Genomic DNA, 22,165 nt, shown 5'->3' on the forward strand with positions numbered 1-22,165 from the left:
GTTAAGTAACTTGTGCATTGTTTTACTTGTTTTTGACATATCCGACCGAACTACAAACTTTCCAGTGATGTCTGTGAGAAAGATATATTCAATCGACAAGCTCGCGCATCTGCGCCGCCGCGCGCTCAATCCACTCAGCGTGCTTTGTTTAACAGCTGGTGCACATCAGCTATACAGGCGTTAATACTGAATGTTTAACATTATATTCATTGCATACATATACTTCGTAGTAGACATCCTTAACTCCTTTCTGCTGTTTGAATATGGCGCTTATCACATGCTGTGTGGTATCGGCGTTTGGTATCGGGGCATTTTAACGAGTATGAGTACGAGTACAGGAGACCAGTATCGGGCCCGATATACCGGTGCGTCCCTAATTAAAAGAATGTTGGCTTTAGGTTTGGAAATGAGTTATTAAATGTCTGATTAAGTCTGATGTTGATGAAAATCGTTGATGTTTATGCCACAGATTTGACATGTATTATATTGAGTTTTTGAATGGATGAAGCAAAGTTTGTTTGAATGATGCCACTGTGTTGATTTTTGGCAAGTCAGTTGAACCTGTTGGAACCTGTTGAACCTTATTCTTACTAACCTAAGAAAAATGTTATGAATGTTCTTATTTTTCTAAAGATTGTTCTTAAGACAAAACTTACTTGTTTTATCTTGAATGAACTTTAAACATTGATTGAACTCAACTGAATTAACACTAAACTGACTGGAGCTGAATAATTACTGTCTTGCTAAAGCTACTTTATAGCAGAATTTGGATTTGCCTCCTTCTTGAAGTTTGCACCATTGATTCTGTTTCTTTCCTGTTTAATGCTGTGCTTCTATCTCACAGCAACACACCCTCTGTGGTCAACATGTTGTGTAAATGGATTGAAAATCAGTCAAATTCTCTTTCCTCCATGCACTAGACAGACAGAACATCACTGGCAAATACCACACAAAGTTGACGACAGTATGGTCACTAGGGATCTTCCTGCTCATAATGGTGAGCGCATATTATCCCATAGACCATGACCTGCACATCATGAGGGAGAACAACTGGACCAGACCTGGCCTGTCACAAGATGAGGTCCTCATCAAAGAACAAAGAAGGACAGTTTGAATTCTAAATCATACAAAAAAGACCTACAGCTTCGAAGAGAGCAGGTGTAAAGTATCAGCTAACAATCACGTCTTTCTCATCTTTTTGCACAAAATGATACAAGGTGATTTTGGCTTTTTTGCAGAGAGATTCATTCTGGAGCAGTTCAACTACCGCTTGAATACTTGCATCTGGCAGTATTGCTTGCTTGAAGATGTAAATAATGGTTATTTATTATAATTTTTGTATTTATTTATTTAAGAAAATTTGTAAAAACATTTATAAGAACTTTTGTAAGAAAATGTATGAGGAATTTTGTAAGACAATTTATAAGGTATTTTGTAAGAATCATACATTTACATTTATATTGCACTATTCCCTTGTAGAGTTTTCTAGTACATTTCCCTGCTGCCCTTTAGGCTCCTGCAAAAGTCATTTATATCTCCCTATCATGAACTCAGGCCAAACTGCCATCTGCTATCTCTGACATTTCAAAATGAATATGATTAATGAACTGAGCCAAGATATTTAAAAACTATATATTTGACACTATATTTGTTCACCTTGAGATCAGTGCCTCCTGAGCATCAGAAATTCATGAGATATTCCATGTTCAGACTTTCCTATTGTCCATGTGTACCAAGATATGTGAAATTTGGTAAATTCGTAATTATAGTCCACACCTTTAAAACATAAGATAAATTTTGATAATAAAAAAAAATAATAATAAAATAAAATATATAAAATAAAATAAAATGTGGTAGCTCTGCATCTATTGGGAAAAATTTGGTAATTTTGTAAAAGTTACAGTGTCCTTGTTACAGTGTAATTATACAATTAGGTACTGTGTAATATTAATTAACAACATGTGTTTAGTACAGAGTTAGGATTAGGATTATATTTTGGCTTTTGGTTAATTGCATGCAATTTTACATAATTTACTGTTATTAATATAGTAAGTAGGTGTAACATGAAATAAGAACACAGTAAAATTAAATAAGCAGTAAGAGCAAAAGTGCAATCATAATCATTTAGAAAAGTGGTTCTCATTCCTTTGATTGATTGACTGATTGATTGATTAGAAAGTGCAAAACCATTTGTGCCCTCTATTCTGATCATCTGTCTTCAACATCATCATTATCCCCATTTCTTTTTCTGATGAAAAACAAGAGCAAAATAATAATAATAATAGTAATAATAATAATAATGATGATGATAAACCGAATGAACATTTTGTAAGTAGTATATGCTGTTGTTATTTTCTCTATACATCTTTAATAAGTCCTTTTAGACATAAAAATGTTCACAAAATAAATAATTTATATTATAATGCAGACGTGATATGAAAGGAATATATTGCAATAAATCCTGTGATTTACTATCAAAGCACATCCAGTTTATGTTCATTCACAGTGCATTATTCAGAGGTTCTGAAATCATTTAATTGTGTGGAGAAATAGGGTATTCCATTCCAGCACTAGGGCTGGGAACCACTGTCTCACAAGACATCAGGGAAGTAAAAAAAAAAAAAAAAATCTCACCATGTTGACATTGTGAAATGAAAACCTATTGGAACTAATCACCACAGTGGTTATTGCATCCCAACTGTGGAAAATCCAAGCCTGTACTATTACTCTTCCATAATAGAATATATTTAGTTTTTTTAAAGATCACCAGACTGACATCTCCAAGCATTCAGTGGATTCTGTCCTTGGCTTTAGGAATGCTGCATGCTGACTGGCTGCATATCCTGTAAATGGCGTAATGTGAGTGCACGACAGTAAAGTTTTGCTTCATTAGATAAATGCTTACAACAGTGAACTGTTCTGCATCTAGGGTCCTTCTGCAAATCATCCATGACACATTAGGAACCAGATGAACAAGTTAATCATATGTGACAAAACCATTTCCCTTAGGGGATTTTTATTCTCCATGATGCCAGATGTTTAATTTTGGCATGGAAAGTGATGGACAGAGGGAGTGACCAGTAGTTTTAGGCAACAACATTTTCAACTCTCTACTGTTCCAGCTTATTCCATCTGACAATTATAATAAAGTTTCAATTTCCCTATAAAAATATATTTTATTTATATTTTTAGGTCATCAACAAACTTTCAATTCAATTTAATTTTAATGGCAAAAAGCAAACAACTATTTATTGTGGCAGTGTTTCATTGTAACTGAGATGGCTTCTTTTAATGAAGTAATGCAAAACTAAATTGTCATCTATAGTCAAACATAAAGAAAGGGCCAAAGTATGCACATCCAAAAAAGTCTTGGCCAGGTGCAAGATCAAAAGGTATCAAATAATAGAAAAAAAGATCTGCTCACTGTTATTCTCCCTTATTCAAAAAAGTTAAAAATAGCAACGTTTCGGTCAAAGACCTTCGTCAGACAAACACACATACATGCAAAGACAATAGCTCAATAAGTACTCAGATTCAAACAGATTCAAACAATCTTTGATTGCTAACAGGTGTCATCAATTGGAACTATTTTTGAATCTGAGTACTTATTGAGCTATTGCCTTTGCATCTATAGTCAAAACAATGTAATTCACTGAAACCATTTAATTCACATGGTTGGAACGTAACTCCGCAGGAAGGTAGGACTCCAGGAGCAAGGTTGGCAACCCCTGCCAGCAGAGGCGGAGAGTAACTAAGTACATTTACTTGAGTATTGTACTTAAGTACACTTTTTGAGTATCTGTACTTTACCTGAGTATTTTGTACTTTGTGTGCCTCTGCCTGCCAGAAAGAATAAGCCACACACACACACACACACATACATACTGTACATAGTAATCCATTACAGCAGTATTGTTACGGTGTCTCTGAGCTTTTTTAATAGATGCAAATAAAGTAAATGATTTGTTGAAAATGTAATAATAATAATAGTCTAAAATAATAATAATCTATAATAATATAATAATAAAAACAATAATTTTCTTAAACAGTCTCATTTACACTTTATTTTCAATTTCAATATCACTTTACTGTAATTACACAAATAAGTATTGAGTATGTAATTAGCTACAAGTACTTACTATATGGTTAGATTTAGAGCTTAGGATTAGTTGCTTGTAATAATGCATAATTTACTCTTATTACTAATACTAGTAAGTATATGTAACGTGTAACTGTATCACCTTAAAATAAAGTGTTACCACAGTCTTAATATTCTCTAAGCTCTAAACTAAGTGCATCTGTTTTATGGGACATTATAACTCTATTGCATGTCAGCTAAATGTAGTAAGGCAAGGCAAGGCAAGTTTATTTATACAGCACATTTCATACACAATGGTAATTCAAAGTGCTTTACATAAAAGAAAAAGAAAATAATAATACAAGGAATTTAAAAACTTTGAAAATGATTTAAAAACTGATTTAAAAGGTTTAAAATGAATTTAAAACAGTTAAGAATAGAAAAAGATTATACATAAAATATAGTGCAATCTATATAGTGCAATCTATAAAAATAGTAACTTGTCATCACGTGACCTGTACTGGTCAAAATGTTTAGATGTTTTTTCAACATCAACCATGGAAATGATTGTTACATACAAATTTCATTTTGGTCCTTTTATTTATTTAAGTTTTTTTGACTGTCTGTTTTGTGTAGCTGAATGCTATTGTGTATCACACTGATCTGAGGTACAGATTTCAACAGCAGATAAAAGTTTACTGTGAATACAGGTCAATACTTTAGTACGCAGAAAAAAATAAGCACATTTGTATTTATACACTTTTTATTTTTGTATCAATGTGTTACACATAAACAGAAAACATTTTGGAAGATACATGTATGTCTGACAATTTTTGAATTGTCAGAATTGAATCATTTTGCATGTGATAGTGAAATTAATGTTTAGAAGTTGTGAGGAGTATGACAGTTTCACCATGTGCATTTAGTCATTGTGTAAACTGTAGACAATTGTCTTGCCCCCTTTGTACACGTGCCAAAACACACAATTGCTTGAATTAGAAATTCAAATCTGGTGTGAACAAGAAATGTCTCGGTTACGTATGTCACCCTCGTTCCCTGAAGGAGGGAACGGAGACATCACGTAGATGACCGAAGAATTGGGGATCTCACTAGAGAGACCAATCTTCTTTGAGTGTACACTAAAAGAGCCAATGCATATTGGCATGCGATGATTGCATCCAGCTGCCACTGATCGCAGCACGAGTATAAATAGGCAGCAGGTGCAACGCATTCTCAGGTGACCCGGCCACTCAGCGGTGGTACAGCAGCTGTGGCTACGGGATGTGACGTCTCCGTTCCCTCCTTCAAGGAACGATGGATACATACGTAACCAAGATGTTCCCTTTCAGTCGGTCACTTTCAATGTCACATCGATAACTGACGAATTGGGGATCCCTACCAAAGTGCCATGGATGCTGCCCCTTCCAGTGTCCTTTGCGAGCCTTCTGCGCCCCTTTGTGTGTAAGCTAGGGCTCGCAGCAGGAAGACCAGTCACTGTTGTCTTAGCACTACCCACTCAGTGAGATTGGATAACACTGGGAAAACATACCCATTCCACTTGAAGCAGGAACCTTGCGAAGCACTTACACATATAGGTAACTGTTTAGATACATATGGAAGATTAAGAGGTGGTTGTAACCCTCTTGAGGAATGGCAGAGAAGTCTGCCGGAGAAACACAGGCTTCAACATAGATCACTACATATGGCACCCAGCCCTATACCGGTTCTCACGTATTCATTGAGTGAGGGCCTGGCACCAGATGCTCCACCACGTCTGGCTGCCGAGGGTGATGGAGGTGCTTGACAGGGTCTACAGTACGAACACTCTGGAGCAATTTAGCAAGCCGACACTAACCCGGGGCCTCTCTGTGCTTCTACCCATTTGAGGTGAGAACACAGGAGGATACCGGTTCAACACGAAGGCTATAGAATCTAGCAAATGTGTTGGGGGTCGCCTAGCCTGCAGCTCTACAAATATCTGTCAGCAAGGCGCCATGAGTAAGCGCCCAGGACGATGCAACATTTCTGGTAGAGTGGACACGCAACCTGAGCGGGCATGTAGGGCACACCCTGTGCCTGATAAGCCAGGGTGATGGCATCCACTATCCAGTGGGCCATCCTCTGCTTGTAGATGGCATTCCCCTTCTGCAGGCCTCCATAACAGAAAAAGAGCTGTTCTGAGGTCCTGAAGCTTTGTGTCCGGTCAACATACCATCTTAAGGCGCCGACAGGACAGAGCCAAGCTAGGGCTGGGTCTGCCTCCTCCGGGGGCAGCGCTTGTAGATTTACTACCTGAAGGGGGTAGTAGGAACCTTGGACACATAGCCAGGCCGGGGACCTCAGGGTTACCTGGGAGTCAGCCAGATTCGTCGACCAAAAATGCTTGCAGGTCCCCTACCTTCTTGATGGAAGCCAAAGCAACCAGGAGCAGACTTTTCATTGTAAGAACCTTTAGCCTGACTGACTGCAAAGACTGCAAAGAATGGGCCCTGCTGTAATGCTCTTAGCACCAGATTCAGGTCCCAAGAGGGTATAGAGGGAGGACGAGGACCTTCTCGCCTCCCTAGGGAACCTGATGACCAGGTTGTGCTTCCCTACCGTCTTCCCCTCTATGCAGTTGTGGTTGGCAGAAATAGCTGCAACGTAGACTTTAAGGGTGGAGTGATACCACGTTTGCTCCAGCCCTTGCTGCAGAAAAGAAAGCACAACTGTGATCGGGCACCTCCAGGGGTCCTCTCAATGAGAAAAACGCCACTCAATGAACAGGTTCCACTTCAAGGTGTAAGTGTGTGCCGAAGTGATGGTGTCCTCTATCTGTTGGGGTAGGTCACCTAGAACCTCCGCGTCCCATCCAGGGACCAGACATGGAGTTTCCATAGGTCCGGATGCAAGTGCCACAGGGTGCCCTGTCTCTGAGAAAGTAGATCCTTCCTCAGAGGAATCTGCCAGGGAGGGGCTGTCCCGAGGAGCATCAATTCTGGGAACCAGGTCCGGTTGGGCCAGTAGGGTGGAATGAGCAAGACCTGCTCCTCGTCCTCCCTGACTTTGCACAGTGTCTGTGTGAGAAGGCTCACTGGGGGGAACGCATATTTGCACAGGCCTTGCCCTAACCTGGCCTGTGGGACGTTTCTAGAGAGGCAAACAGGTCTGCCTGAGTGGCTCAGAAATGTCTCCAAATCAGCTGGACCGTCTGGGGAAGGAGTCTCCATTCTCTCGGGAGCGCAGCTCGTCAGCCACATGGTTGTGCAGACCTGGAATGTGAACGGCACAAAGTGACCTCAGATGCTTCTGACTCCAAAGGAGGAGATGGAGGGCGAGTTGCGACATGTGACGGGAGCACAGACCACCTTGTCGGTTAATGTACGCAACGGTCACAGTGTTGTCTATACAGACCAGTACATCCTTGCCTCGTAAGCGCCCTTTGAGATGGTTCAAGGCAAGGCGCACTGCTAACAACTCTAGGCAATTCATATGCCACTGCAGTTGGGGGTCCATCCACACCCCCGAGACTACCCACCTCGGGACTCGGCCATGGAGCCAGTGCTGAAGCGGTCTCATATGAAGCAGCCCCAGCAACGTAGACTTTAAGGGTGGAGTGATACCACGTTTGCTCCAGCCCTTGCTGCAGAAAAGAAAGCACAACTGTGATCGGGCACCTCCAGGGGTCCTCTCAATGAGAAAAACACCACTCGATGAACAGGTTCCACTTCAAGGTGTAAGCGTGTGCTGAAGTGACGGTGTCCTCTATCTGTTGGGGTAGGTCACCTAGAACCTCCGCGTCCCATTCAGGGACCAGACATGGAGTTTCCATAGGTCCGGATGCAGGTGCCACAGGGTGCCCCGTCTCTGAGAAAGTAGATCCTTCCTCAGAGGAATCTGCCAGGGAGGGGATGTCCCGAGGAGCATCAGTTCTGGGAACCAGGTCCGCTTGGGCCAGTAGAGTGCAATGAGCAAGACCTGCTCCTCATCCTCCCTGACTTTGTAAGCGCTCTCATATGAAGCAGCCCTAGCAGCATGACTGCTGCTGCAGCTACCATATGCCCAAGGAGCCTCTGAATTTTTTTCCTTTGAACGAATTCAAGCAGTTCAACACCGACTGAGCACGTTCCTCTGTGAGGTGTGCTGTCTGTTCGACCGAATTTAACTCCATATCGAGAAAAGAGATCCTTTGCATCAGGGAGAATTTGCTCTTTTCCCAGTTTACCCAAAGACCCAACTGGCTGAGGTGCCTGAGCACCAGGTCCCTGTGCTTGCACAACTGATCCCGAGACTGTGCTAGTATGAGCCAGTTGAGGAATGCGAACACCTTGCTTTCTCAGGGGAACAAGTGACCCCTCCTCAACTTTTGTGAAGACACAGGGAGACAGGGACAGCCGGAAGGGCAGGGCCTTGTACTGATATCCTCATCTTTCAAACGTGAACCACAGAAATGATCTGTGGCACAGAAGGATCGAGACATGAAAGTACGTGTCCTCCAGGTGATCGCTGCAAACCAATCTCGGGGATGGATGCACCCGAAGATGCATTTCTATGTTAACTTTTTGAACGGTAGCCCGTGAAGGGACCGGTTCAAGAGACACAGGTCCAGGATTGGTCGTAACCCACCACCTTTCTTGAGCACAATGAAGTAGTACCTCGACTTCATATCGGCTGGAGGGACCGGCTCTATCGCATCCTTCGCCAGTAGGACTGCGATCTCTGCACGCAAGACATGAGCATTGGCTGTCTTTACTGATGTGAAGTGGATGCCCCTGAACTTGGGGGGATGCTAGGTGAAATGAATCGCATAACTGAGTCTGATGGTCCAAAGGAGCCAGCGAGACGTGCTGGGCAATGCTAGCCAGGCTCCCAGAAACCATGCAAGCAGGACCAGTGGAACCACCGACGTACCCGCAGAGGGGCAGCGAGGTGGAACTCAGGGACCCAACTTGGGCGGCTCGTGGGCGGTCCAAAGCGGGGTCTGAGTGTGCAGTGCAACACTTACCAGGTTCCACGTTTGGCAGAGGGTGTGTGAGTAGGGCCTTTGATAATGCTCTCGAACCGCCCATTGCTGCCCGCTGCGGCCGGCGGACGGGTGGAGGCAGCAGCTGTAGCCTCGGAGGGGTAGCCGTCACTGTGATCCTCAGATAGCACGAGCTACTGCCTGAAGTAGTCCTCCCCTGACTTCTGCCAGGAAGAGAACTAAATCGAGGCAAAGGCACCGCAACTCTGAGATGGTTGTGTTCCCGCAATGAGAACATGACTCATCCACAATGCAAACTCAGCGTGCTTAATGCCCAGGAACGTGAGGCAGCGATCATGACCATCACCCAGCGTCAGGTAATGACTGCATCCAGAAACGTGAATGTCAATGCTGTTTTAGGGAAAAAGGCCCTTTTAGCATGCTGAAGCACACAGGGGAGATGGCCGCCTGCAACACAAACAGGGTGTAGTGCAGCCTGATGTGGGCAATCCACTCGGACACAGGAAAACAAATACTGCTGTAGCACTGTTCCAACAACTCAAAGAAGCTCCCTTGGAGTGAGCTGAACTCGTCTCGTTCACAGAAGAGGCAAGGTAAGAGCAGAACGATTGATACCGCTCAGCTCCGAAGTGAAAAGCTGAGTATGCGTTGCACCTGCTGCCTATTTATACGGCAGCCGGATGCAATCATTGCATGCCAATATGCATTGGCTTGTTTAGTTTACACTCTAAGTAGATTAGTCTCTCTAGTGAGATCCCCAATTCGTTGGACATCGATGTGACATCGAAAGTGACTGACTGAAAGGGAACTAATTGTTCAGAGAGCTGTTGTTTTGAACAAAATAAAATAAATCAATAATTCTCATTTGAGAATTGAACCAAAGTGATTGAGTAAAACTGTAAATAATTATAAATGCATCACGTAACTGCAAACTGCATTTTTACACAGGAGTGATCCTGCGATTCAGACTGTCCTTCATATCTTTAGAAACACGGTTGTGGACTTGCAGAAAGTTGGGATGTTCAAAATCAGTGTTATAGGAGGCCAGAGAACCTGCCTTTAGTGGATGTTCTCTCCCCACCGTATACATTAAAATGTCCCCCAAAGGCAGTGAGGAGCCGGTGATGCTAAGTGTGGCAAGGGAAGTGTTTTTAGATGGCTCTCTGGACTGAGAACAGGACTGAGACCATTGTTGTCTGTAATGGTAACTTGGAATGCTTGTGTAGGGAGAGGATGAAGGGGAAGGGACAGTTTTAACAAACTCAAAGTGTTTGAAATGAGCCTCTTTGTTCTTTTCAATGTAGATGTTGACGGCCAACACACCGATGACCTCCGCCACAATGAAGGAGAGTACACCTGAGTAGAAGGACCATCCATAGCTGTACAGGTTTTTCTTATCTTCTCCTTTCTTATCAATAGGGTCTCCGACATTACTGGAGATGTAAACAATGATGCCGATGATATTGCTAAGGCCTGATGAAAAGTAACAAATATATATATATATATAAAAGGTTCTAATTGGATTACTCACATAATCTAGCCATAATCTTGTCAAATCATGACTAAATGTGACCCTGGACCACGAAACCAGTCTTAATGTCAATTTTTCAAAAATGAGATTTATACATTATCTGAAAGCTGAATAAACAAGCTTTCCATTGATGTATGGTTTGTTAGGATAGGACCGAGATACAACTATTTGAAAATCTGGAATCTGAGGGTGCAAAAAAAAAAAATCTAAATATTGTGAAAATCACCTTTAAAGCTGTCCAAATGAAGTCCCTAGCAATTCATATTACCAATCAAAACGTGTGAAGTTTTGATATATTCACGGTAGGAAATTTTCAAAATATCTTCATGGAACATGATCTTTACTTAATATCCTAATGATTTTTGGCATAAAAGAAAAATCTATAATTTTGACCCATACAATGTATTTTTGGCTATTGCTATAAATATACCCGTGCTACTTAAGACTGGTTTTGTGGTCCAGAGTCACACATTTTTTCTTAATTCCAAGCTGAGAATCTTGACAGTTCTCATAGAATGCACTTTCATAGTGTCTGCTACAGTCATGCAACAATTATTTTATTGAAAATCTTGTAAAGTTAAAAATTTTAGTGAAAAAATGTCAAACATACGTAATGGGTTTTTAAGTTGATTGAACGCATCATTAATGAATTCATCGAGTTAAAAAGACATGTTATGCATATATGCATTATTTCAAGGATATTTTTGCAGAAAACATGCAGAAAATTAAATTAGCAAAATTAATCTTAAAAATGTATAATGTATTTATGTCTTATTTCTTTTCCTCCATGCATGTATGGCAATTCTGCTTTTTTAATTAAAAATACATTGATATGCTATAATTACTAAACTTGTGATTTGTGATTGAAGACTCCTGAAAGTTAAGAATACTGTTAATGGTAAGTGCTGTACCTGCAGATACAAATAGGATTCCTGCACTCAAGAGAATGTTATTCCTGCTGCTATAAATCTGGCCCAGCCCTACACAAAGTCCCCCCAAAAGAAGCAGGATGGTACTCAGGATGGGGAAGAGACTGGATGCTCGCGCTAATCCTGCAACACACAAAGGCATAGGCAATCATTATAGGCATTATACACACACACTAGCTAACATTATTACAAATCATATTGAAACAAAAGTCCTATACAGATAAAATAAATTAAATTTATTTTTTCATACAGACCAGTGGTGGAATACCACTTTGAATCGTTCTTTATAATGAAGAAAATTAACTCACGGAGGAGATACTCTGAGCTGTCTGTGTCATAGTCATTATCCACAGAAAAATGATTGATCCAATAGCAGCTCCCATTGTTGATCCCTGTGCCAAACATAGGTGATGCTGAATTTTATGTAATGAAACTATGATGTTTCAATTGAGTGTGTTTCGCTCTTCTATGTATTCATATACATTTACTATTAAAAGAAAATCTGACACATTTGTCCCAAAAGCAGTAAAATGTGTGTAATACAATCATGTTCCGGTGGAACTGCTCCACACCAATTTATTTCATTTAAAGATTGCACTGTCTACCTTACAAGATAAACATAATTCCAGTTGTTTAGACCCACTGTTTAGACCTAGCTTAGCTTATATATTTCTCCTTTTTATATTTCTTTTGTGTGACCTTACTCCAAAATGTCTCTTAATTTATTATTAAACTTTTATTTAATCTTAATATTAATATTACTTTATGCAAATATACAGTATATGACATTTTGTTAAATATCTATGCCACAAGTATTTTCATCATCTTTTACCATCTGCTTTCTCAGTGACTTTCTTTAAAGTCACATCTAAGGACAGAATAAATTATTAATTATTATTATCATTAACTATCTCAAATAAACAGCCAATATTGTGTGTGACATGCATTGTCAAAACTGTTCTTCGGTATCTCTACCTGAAAATTCATTTGATGGTCAACGTTTTAAAAGGATTATTCAGAAGACAAATGAAAGAGCCTCTGGTGCAATCTTGCCTTTTGAATCTAGACTCTCATTAGTGCACAAGAGAAGAAAGAATAGTTTTGCAGTTATGATTTTGACTGAGATTTGTTTTGAAAAGTAAAAGGACTGATTTAAAAATTCACCGGCATGTAGAACTTAAAAGATTTTTAATTGGGCAGCATTTTCAACACTACTAAATACATGTTAGTATATTATATGAATATGAATTTGCAGCTGTAAAGTTTACACATTACCAGTATTTTGAGAGTTTAGTGACTGATTAAATCCGTGAACATAACATGTAAAGTTTTCATTCATGTCATAGTATATGATTTTAGATTCTAATTCCTTTTTTTTTTCTTTTGGAATCTTCATTTTCAAAGCCCAACATCGTTCAGTCACAGAGATATGGCAGAATGTATTAATTCAATACATTCTTCCTTAACTGTGTGTCTCTTAAATTTATTAAGCATTTTAAATGCTTTTAATAAGACCCCTCCCCTATAATAGAAATTACAACTTTTATTTCTATTTGCAACTACTAGTCTACATATTAAAATTCAGCCCATCCATTTACCTTCGATACAGCAGATCCTCCAAAGTCCAGAATGCGTGAGATCTCCTCGTGTTTTCTTTGGCTGCTGCGAGGTGTGGGTTTCATCTGTTGCGTTGGTCGTGTTACAGATGTGAGCTCTAGAGTAGAGCCAGAAGTCGGTTCCGATCGCGACAGTCATCAAGCTGATCGCTACGAACGCGCCCAGGCTCGTCAAAACAATCTGAACGCCACGATCACACCAAGCCATGACAGCGGAGACTGGACTGAACTGAGCGCATCAAGACAACTTCACAGTACATTTCACATACCTCTTATGCGTGTCTAAATTCAGCCACGCATGATGAGCACGTCAAACTTTTTTCTTTTTTTCCCCGTTTCATCCACTCAAATGAACGCAGGTTTTTATCGGGAAAATAAATTGTGAAAGTAAATATAAATAAAAATAGAATAGTTGATTTTGTATATTATATCAACGACACTTTTTTTAACAAAGTCATATACACATTTAGCTATAGATTAGCTACAGTTGAAGACAAAATTATTAGCCACCGTATGAAATTTCAGTTCTTTTTCAGATATTTCCCAAGTGATGATTAAAAGAGCAAGGGAATTTTAACACAGTATTTCTTATTATATTTTTCATCTGGAGAAAGCTTTATTTCAATTTGCCTGGAATAAAATATGTATATTTTTTAAATTGCTAAGTTCAATATAATTAGCCCTCTTAAGAAATTATCTTTTTGATTGGCTATGGAAGAAACCACTGCTGTCCAATGACTTGCCCAACTAACGTGTCAAATTAACCTAATTAATCCTCTAAGGCTTTATATTGCACTGTAAGCTGAGGATCTTGCAAAACAACTAGAAAAATAATATGTACTACTGTCATAATGGCAAAGACAAAAAAAAAAAAGTTTAGGCTCGAGAAAAAGAATTGTCAATGTTCACAAAGGAGGAGAAGCATATACACATTTATCGAAGCGTTTTCAAATGTAGCCGTGAGAAGAAGTATTATCAAGAAGTTTGAAGAGACCCACACAGTGAAGAACAGAGATGGGAAGGTGAAAGATTTCAAAAACTTTATAAAGAAAACTAGTGAGAGCGGTTTCTAAAAAGGCCCAAGAACAACTGCTAAGACACAAGTGAATGATTTAGCCAAGTCTGGGATTGAGATCTCAATGAAGATGTCAGTAGAGGCCTGCACAGGAATGGACTGCGAGGTTGCAGACCAAGAAAAAAAATCCACTTCTGAAGAAGAGACACCTCCAAGCTAGACTGAAGTTTGAAGGACAACCTGGAGAAAAACTATGCATACTAGAAACGTGTCCTTTGGTCAGATGAGACAAAAATAGAGCTCTTTGGCCATAGAGATGTTGCCTATGTTTGGAGAAAGAAGGGACAGGTGCTCAACCCAAAGAACACCATCTCGTCAGGGTCAAAGGAATCATGAAAGACAACCTCAGGCAATCTGCAACAAAACATGGTTTGGGTCGACGTTTTGTCTTCCAGCATGATAGCGACTCAAAGCATACCTCATTTCAGGTGTAGAACTACCTCCAAATTAGCAAAGTGAACGTCCTTGACTGGCCTGCACAATCTGGAGAAAAACTATGCATACTAGAAATGTGTCCTTTGGTCAGATGAGACAAAAATAGAGCTCTTTGGCCATAGAGATGTTGCCTATGTTTGGAGAAAGAAGGGACAGGTGCTCAACCCAAAGAACACCATCTCGTCAGGGTCAAAGGAATCATGAAAGACAACCTCAGGCAATCTGCAACAAAACATGGTTTGGGTCGACGTTTTGTCTTCCAGCATGATAGCGACTCAAAGCATACCTCATTTCAGGTGTAGAACTACCTCCAAATTAGCAAAGTGAACGTCCTTGACTGGCCTGCACAAAGCCCAGAATTTAAATCAATACAAAATCTGTGGGGCAACCTGAAGACCAGAGTCCATGCTAGGAGACCAACAAATCTGGAGGAGCTTGAGAGATTTACTAAGGAAGACTCCTCGGGAGACATGCCTGAAACTTGCTGAGAACTACAACAAACGTCTAAAGACTGTTATCAAGAACAAGGGATACACCATTGACTATAAACATCAGAGGGCTATTAATTTTGACCTGTAGACTTTTTTTATTCTTGGTTATAATTTTGTTTCTATTTGTATTACAAACATCCCAAGCTTCCTAAATAAACTATTATGTTTAGAAATGCTGTGTTGAAAAAATCTTCTCTCTGTTAAACAGCACTTGGGAATTATTAAAAAAAATAATGAAATATTTTATAGGGGGCTAATAATTTTGTCTTCAACTGTATATAAATGTTTATCAAGAAGGGTTTCTTACCCCAATAGGGACAATATTAGTCCTTATCCCTATATTTTTTTAAGAGACATAGAGAACGGTCCCAATGGGTATTTTCAGATTTTATTTTAATTATTTATTTTTTGTTATAACCATTGTAAACTTAACCTTCCTATTTAAGCGATGCAGATGTATTTGTACTGTACAAATATATCTGCATCACTCAAATGGGAAGGTTAGGTTGTACGCCGACCTCTACAGAGCTTATGCTTACATTAATAATAAACATTAATAAATTAAACTACATTTCATGAAACTACATGATTAACATAGTCACGTGGTCAGGCTAGACGTGCAGACCCGAAAATTGGGTCTCCACCAACAACCCATCTCAAGATGCATGTAAACTGAAAATGTACAATGCATTCAGTGGTTACAACTGATTATATATATATATATATATATATATATATATATATGGTATGATGGTAATGGTAAATTAACAAACCAAGAATTATTTCCAAAAAACTTTAATGTGGATGCTGGAGCAACATCAGAATAGTATGCATTTTTTTCAATAATTTTTAAATGTAATACAAGGCATTTACTTCAGGCTTCATATGGAGTTTAGAGTGATTTTTTTTGGACATAAACTACTGCCAGAGGTCACAAACACAATAGTGGAGGCCACATTGTTGTTTTTAACATTTGTTTAATCAAATGTTTCACGGTGGGGGGGAAAAAAAGGTGTACCAAAGACTCCCTGACAGGCTCTACTGGAGGTTGTGGATCATCTCTTCCTTGGCAATGAGATGAGTAGTTTTGTTGACAAGAGACATGAGAGAGTTCAGTTTTTGAGACCAGTCATTCAGAAGATCGTTAGGGTTCAAATGTTTCACGGTGGGGGGGAAAAAAAGGTGTACCAAAGACTCCCTGACAGGCTCTACTGGAGGTTGAAAAAAAGGTGTACCAAAGACTCCCTGACAGGCTCTACTGGAGGTTGTGGATCATCTCTTCCTTGGCAATGAGATGAGTAGTTTTGTTGACAAGAGACATGAGAGAGTTCAGTTTTTGAGACCAGTCATTCAGAAGATCGTTAGGGTCCTTAGGCCGCTGGAAATTAATGATACCAGCGAGGCGGTCCACTTTCGCATAGATGGTCTTATTGACCACCAGGTTAGATAAGAACTCTTCTGATTCCTACAAGAAGAATAAATATTTAAGTTGTCAACATTTGTTGAAATGTTTTACATTTTGATTAGCTATTATTGAGAGAGAGAGAGATTGGGAAAAACATAAAAAGCCTTGATCAATAGCCTTAAAAGAAACAAAAAGAAAGAAAGAAGTTATATATAATTTCAGTACAGAACTCACATCAATAGAGAGGTCGAGCAGGGCTGCCATTCTCCCCATCGTGATGCTTGTGTAATACTTCGCCATTATTCTGATGTTCTGGTAATGGAGAGACGGACAGTTATCAATTAGCAGTGGAATGAAACAGACAACACAAATCATGGTTCAAAACACAAGTGGATAAGTACATTTCTAGTTCTATTTCCCTTTTTTGCCAAAAATGTATAACACTGAAATTAAGATGTTAAAGTAATAGCATTATTCTAAAAACTAGTATTTTGCAAACTATGCAACCTTTAAATGCATTTTATAGCATTATAAGCCCTAACATGATCATCTTAATTTTTGGTCTCATCCTCATACAAAGCTACTGCATCGCTTATATTTATATAAAGAGTCCATTAGTCCAAATTTATGACACTTTAGGTCTATTTTGAAGCTTGAAAGCCCCAGCGTCCATTCTGTGAAAACGCATGGAAAAGAGCAACTAGTACAACACTTTATAATCGTCCTTTTGTGTCCCATGGAAGTCAGTCATGGGATTTGAATAACTACAATAATAATTAATGAGAATTTACATTTGGTGTTGAATTATTCTTTTAAGAGTGTGACAGGCTAAAAACAGATATAAACAATTAGGCTTCCCATTTAAGCAAAAATAAGACCAACTCACATGTTCTACCACTCTGTTTTTCAGATCTTTCCATCTCTTTTCTCCCTCCTCTGACTGGTTGAAGACGTCAGTGTCCGGAGTTTCCATGGAACCCTCCCTCAGTTCCTTTCCATAATCCTCCACAACAGATGACCAGCGCATCAGCTCCATGGTGGTGAATTGTTTAAGGAGATCCCTGCAAGGGAGTGTTGAGAAAGGTAAACACTTCTACCTAACATGCTTGCAACATTCCTGAACTCTTGCAGAAACTCCCAGTATGTTTTGGATATTTTACCTGTATTTGGGTATTTCCTCCAGTTTCTTGTCAATGCTGATTCGATGAACTAAATCAGACTGTTCATTATCATAGGGTGCCAAAATCACATAGAGCACTACACTCTTCAGAGCCTGAAAGATACATGGGACATATTCAGTTTTAAATAAAACTAGATTGCAAATGAAGTGACAATGTTTTTTACATTACTAAAGTAAAAAGCTAAAACAAGCTAAAAAGAATAAGACAAGAATTATAATGCCAATATAAAAGGTACCTGCTGCCATTTGGAGGCGTCTTCCAGAATACAAGGAGTGTCATATATGGCTCTGTAATGTTTACATATGGACAGGTAGGAGCCCTCGTGCTGATCAACTTGAATCATCAGATTATAATATTTCAGTTTCAAATCCTAAACATTAAAGAAAATAAAACTGTTATAAAAATGGAATAACTAAACACACCACCCACAAAGATTATAAACTGACAAGAAATCAGAGTAAATAGAAGACTAGAACAGAAGTTCCTTCAGAAAGAGAATGACAACCTCACTGCCTTCCTCCTGGAAGAATTTAGTGCTGATCTTTTTGCTAATGATCTGTGTTCGAATGTAGTCCTTGACAGCAATGCACAGCCTCATCTGCTCCAGAATGAACTCAGCCTTCTCCTTCTTCTCCATTGATCCATATGTCTCCACCTGCAGAGGGTTAGAATGTTAAGAAATGTCTATTCAAACCAAGTGTGAATGCACCAGGTTAAAAGAAACAAATTCAGGCTGAGAAAGTAAAAGTTGCACCAAGAGCACACTTTTAATATTAACATGATGATTACATAATAATCAACATATGGCATGCTTGTTTATCAGGAAATATGCTTCTTAAATAAAATAAAATAAATTAAACTAACTTTTTAGTTTGTACACTCCAAGATCATATATAAATACATTAAACATTGCACATAAAAAAAACAACAACGTTATACTTGTATAATATGAAAATAAATTAAATATAAATATTACATGAAAAATTAAATCTGAAAATTAACATTAGAAATGTTCACATAATGAATACTCACATTTAGTTTGAATAGGCCTTAAGAGCACGAAGGCAGATCAAATCTCTCGCTAACACTCACCTGCAGTTCCTGCAGAATGGATGCAGCCTCTTTCACGTCTCCATTTTGCTCTTTGATATGGGCCAATGTTTTAGACAGCCTGGCACGCTCGATCTCTACATATATCTACAAATATATGCAGCATGAATAAAGTGTAAAGCTCATAGGAAATAGATCTGGTACACAGATAAACCTATAAAAACAGTGGAATGGAGACCTTTCCTGCAGTGACGGTGCGTAGTGTGTCAATGAGTCGGAGTTTGATTGACAGGTCAGTCACAGCATCAACATATGTATAACATTCCTGTACCATCTTTGCAACAGCCTGTAAAGGAAAATTAAGAGAATGTTATAACCACCTACGTCATTCTTGGAAATAGGGCTGCACGATAAATCAAATGCGATATTTAATGCGCATCTTGTCAGTAAAGCCGCTTCTGTAATCAGCGGTAAATCTCCATCACGTGCGTGCTGTCACATGAAGCAGCATTTACTACAGAGAGCCGTTGTTCACAGACAAGCTGCGCAAAAGAACGTGGTTTTTGCGCAGCTTGTCTGTGAACAACGGCTCTGTGTAGTAAATGCTGCTTCATGTGAAAGCACGCACGTGATGGAGATTTTCAGATCTTCCTAGTAGGGTGCAGTCCTACTAGGAAACCAACGACAAAACAAGATATTAAGAAAATTAGAGATCAATAATTTTTACTTGTTGATTTTTCTTTGTTAACCAACTACTGCATGTGACAAAAATAACTGCAAGAATAACTTAATATCAGTGGAAATGGGCTAAAAATTACGATGAAAATAAGTCACTGATATTCTCCATTTTATGCCATCTTTATGTCATCTTCACTACATCACTTTACCAAAAATGTCCAGCTATTGTTTTATATTTCACATATGTAATGTAACATTATAATTATACATGAAATACATTGCTAAAAAAAAAAAATTGGCACACTGTACGGTCCAAAGACATATGGTTACATACTGTAAGTTGTCAGAGCTGTTTTACTGAATTGCTGTTTTGTCCTTGCTATTACTCTCATTTATTATCTCTGCATATTCTCCATACTACCCAAATAATAATAAAACACATTTTGTAGATATGTTTTTAAACTGACAGGCTGGTACAGGTGATCGAAGGACAGTTTTATTAGGCATCATGAGCTGAATCCCTGGCTCCATGATATGTTCAAAACAGTATTCCTACCTGCTTCAGCTGGCTTCTTCTCTTAGACAGTAGCATGATGTTTTCATTCAAGGCATCCCAGTCTATCTTCATGACCTTCATCTTCACTACATCACTTTACCAAAAATGTCCAGCTATTGTTTTATATTTCACATATGTAATGTAACATTATAATTATACATGAAATACATTGCTAAAAAAAAAAATTTTGGCACACTGTACGGTCCAAAGACATATGGTTACATACTGTAAGTTGTCAGAGCTGTTTTACTGAATTGCTGTTTTGTCCTTGCTATTACTCTCATTTATTATCTCTGCATATTCTCCATACTACCCAAATAATAATAAAACACATTTTGTAGATATGTTTTTAAACTGACAGGCTGGTACAGGTGATCGAAGGACAGTTTTATTAGGCATCATGAGCTGAATCCCTGGCTCCATGATATGTTCAAAACAGTATTCCTACCTGCTTCAGCTGGCTTCTTCTCTTAGACAGTAGCATGATGTTTTCATTCAAGGCATCCCAGTCTTTGGCTTCATAGCATAACTGAACTATAGCCACCAAGATCCTGGAGGTGGACACCATATCTGAAGCCTGGACAGAAGTGACACACGCAAACAATGCAGAGCATTTTAAGAGCTAACAAATTCAATCTAGATGAAATTATCACAGTGAGACACTCACAGTTCTTGTTTGCTTCTCTAGTGACAGCAGATTTTCGATGGCCTCCTGCAGTCTGCCATCCTTAAAAACAAAAACAGAACATTATGTTAGGGTTTTTCGTCGCATGTTAAAGCTTAAGGTCAAATCATTGTGCATTTCGCAGTAATTGTTTTTTTCAGAGATGAAATATGAATGGTGAATTATCTATGGCTAAAAACCCAGTCAAATGTCTACTTGCACAAAAGTTTCCTGAGAAGTTTATGTATGCATAACAAAAAAAACTGTTTTCAATTAAACGTGCTACAGAGGTTTATAATAAATACATCATTCATATAGTTTAATTCTGGAATGCTTTGATGAACGTTAGCTTTAGCACGCAGCATGACTCAGCCGCTCATTCACACTTACTCTGGCCATTTTCTCACTCTCAGGCAGACGCTGATCTACAGTAGCACTGTAGTCCACCTCCATCTTCACTATCCGTCCATCTGATCGTTCAGCTCTGTCCTCAGACATTATTATTGCTTGTAATAGGAAGAATTCACTGTGAATGTGATAACTACAACCCGTACAACTCGCTGTTAATCTTCTTCTTCGCTTCTTCTTCTTCTTCTTCTTCTTCTTCTTCTTCTTTGACGCTTGGCTGGCAAACCCGCTTTTGGTACATATTCCGCCACCTACTGCTAAGGAGTATGGATCGTTGATGTTGATGGGGGAAAAAAATACATAATCTCTCTTAAATCCTGTTTATTGATCCTGTGTCTTTTAGATATTTTAACAGTATATTGAACACTCTTACATCTTTATTTAACAGATTTCTCTATGAAAGCTGTATTCCTATATTTCTAAGAACTCTAAAATCTCTCATCTCTAAGACCTCTATTAGTTGTTGTCTTTCATTCTCATATCATTTACATTTTATTAGAACATGCTCGACTGTTTCAGGTTGCTCACATCTGACACAACATCCGGATTCATGTTTTCCAATGATATGTTATGATGACTGATTAAGTGCAGTGTTAAATTCAGTGTCTTCTCTTCTGCTTCCAACTAATCTCTGAATAGGCCTGTAGATGGCGTCCTTTACTCTCAATATCCTTTTTTCCCCTCACAATTTTTTTACAGCTCCTTTTTGTGTTTTATAAACTAATATTATAATTAGAATGTTCTTTTTACTATTCTGTACTTATATTTTGGTATGTATACTGATGGTGATGATGTGTGTCCTGTATATGGATCTTTAGATCCATCTGTATATAATGTAATTGATGATAAATATTTCTGATCCAGGTATTTATAAACTACTGTATCTTTAGGTTCTATTCTAGCTTTAACTTTATCATTCATTAGAAGCTGAAAGTCAACTGCAGGCATTGGAATTAACCATGGTGGTGTTGCTGGCAGCACTACAGTTGGGCAAACAACACAGTTACTTATTTCAATTTGATGAGCCTCTTTATTTGCTTTCCATCCAAAGCTGTTTAAATTAACATATTCATGTTCACTGCCATTTTTTAGAACTGTTTTAACT

The 22,165-nt window shown here is 38.7% G+C and overlaps 2 protein-coding genes across 4 annotated transcripts; both read right to left on the minus strand.

Annotated features, from left to right (window-relative positions):
* Positions 1-9,885: 9,885 nt before the first annotated feature.
* Positions 9,886-13,377, minus strand: cacng4a (calcium channel, voltage-dependent, gamma subunit 4a). Of its 2 annotated transcripts, none has more exons than XM_016273693.1 (4): positions 13,100-13,377; positions 11,810-11,893; positions 11,484-11,624; positions 9,886-10,514 (listed from the first exon to the last, which is right to left on the minus strand). In XM_016273693.1, the coding sequence occupies exons 1-4, from the start codon at positions 13,323-13,325 to the stop codon at positions 9,982-9,984; spliced, it is 984 nt and encodes a 327-aa protein (XP_016129179.1). In that variant the 5' UTR covers positions 13,326-13,377; the 3' UTR covers positions 9,886-9,981. The 2 variants fall into 2 exon arrangements, with proteins under 2 accessions (XP_016129179.1, XP_016129180.1); XM_016273694.1 differs by having other exon boundaries at positions 10,038-10,474.
* Positions 13,378-16,089: 2,712 nt separating this feature from the next.
* psmd12 (proteasome 26S subunit, non-ATPase 12) lies at positions 16,090-21,265 on the minus strand. 2 transcript variants are annotated; one of them, XM_016273647.1, is made up of 12 exons: positions 21,043-21,265; positions 20,656-20,715; positions 20,437-20,565; positions 18,993-19,100; positions 18,797-18,901; positions 18,210-18,359; positions 17,940-18,074; positions 17,684-17,796; positions 17,410-17,584; positions 16,758-16,835; positions 16,462-16,583; positions 16,090-16,244 (listed from the first exon to the last, which is right to left on the minus strand). In XM_016273647.1, the coding sequence occupies exons 1-12, from the start codon at positions 21,148-21,150 to the stop codon at positions 16,157-16,159; spliced, it is 1,371 nt and encodes a 456-aa protein (XP_016129133.1). In that variant the 5' UTR covers positions 21,151-21,265; the 3' UTR covers positions 16,090-16,156. The 2 variants fall into 2 exon arrangements, with proteins under 2 accessions (XP_016129133.1, XP_016129134.1); XM_016273648.1 differs by lacking the exons at positions 16,090-16,244; positions 20,437-20,565; positions 20,656-20,715; positions 21,043-21,265 and adding an exon at positions 19,989-20,054 and having other exon boundaries at positions 16,348-16,583.
* Positions 21,266-22,165: the final 900 nt, after the last annotated feature.

Source organism: Sinocyclocheilus grahami, unplaced genomic scaffold (assembly GCF_001515645.1).
Source record: "Sinocyclocheilus grahami isolate Dianchi unplaced genomic scaffold, SAMN03320097.WGS_v1.1 scaffold80.1, whole genome shotgun sequence".
Taxonomy (NCBI): domain Eukaryota; kingdom Metazoa; phylum Chordata; class Actinopteri; order Cypriniformes; family Cyprinidae; genus Sinocyclocheilus; species Sinocyclocheilus grahami.

Excerpts from the sequence above, each read along its gene's own strand:
- psmd12 (XM_016273647.1), bottom strand. The coding sequence starts at position 21,150 with ATGTCTGAGGACAGAGCTGAACGATCAGATGGACGGATAGTGAAGATG. Across the intron at positions 20,716-21,042 it reads AGAGTGAGAAAATGGCCAGA|GATGGCAGACTGCAGGAGGC; the intron begins GTAAGTGTGAAT and ends TTTGTTTTTAAG. Across the intron at positions 16,245-16,461 it reads AACGATCTTCTGAATGACTG|GTCTCAAAAACTGAACTCTC; the intron begins GTCTCAAAAACT and ends TCTGAATGACTG.
- cacng4a (XM_016273693.1), bottom strand. The coding sequence starts at position 13,325 with ATGGCTTGGTGTGATCGTGGCGTTCAGATTGTTTTGACGAGCCTGGGC. Across the intron at positions 11,894-13,099 it reads GAGGATCTGCTGTATCGAAG|GGATCAACAATGGGAGCTGC; the intron begins GTAAATGGATGG and ends TGTTTGGCACAG. Across the intron at positions 10,515-11,483 it reads AATCCTATTTGTATCTGCAG|GCCTTAGCAATATCATCGGC; the intron begins GTACAGCACTTA and ends ACTTTTCATCAG.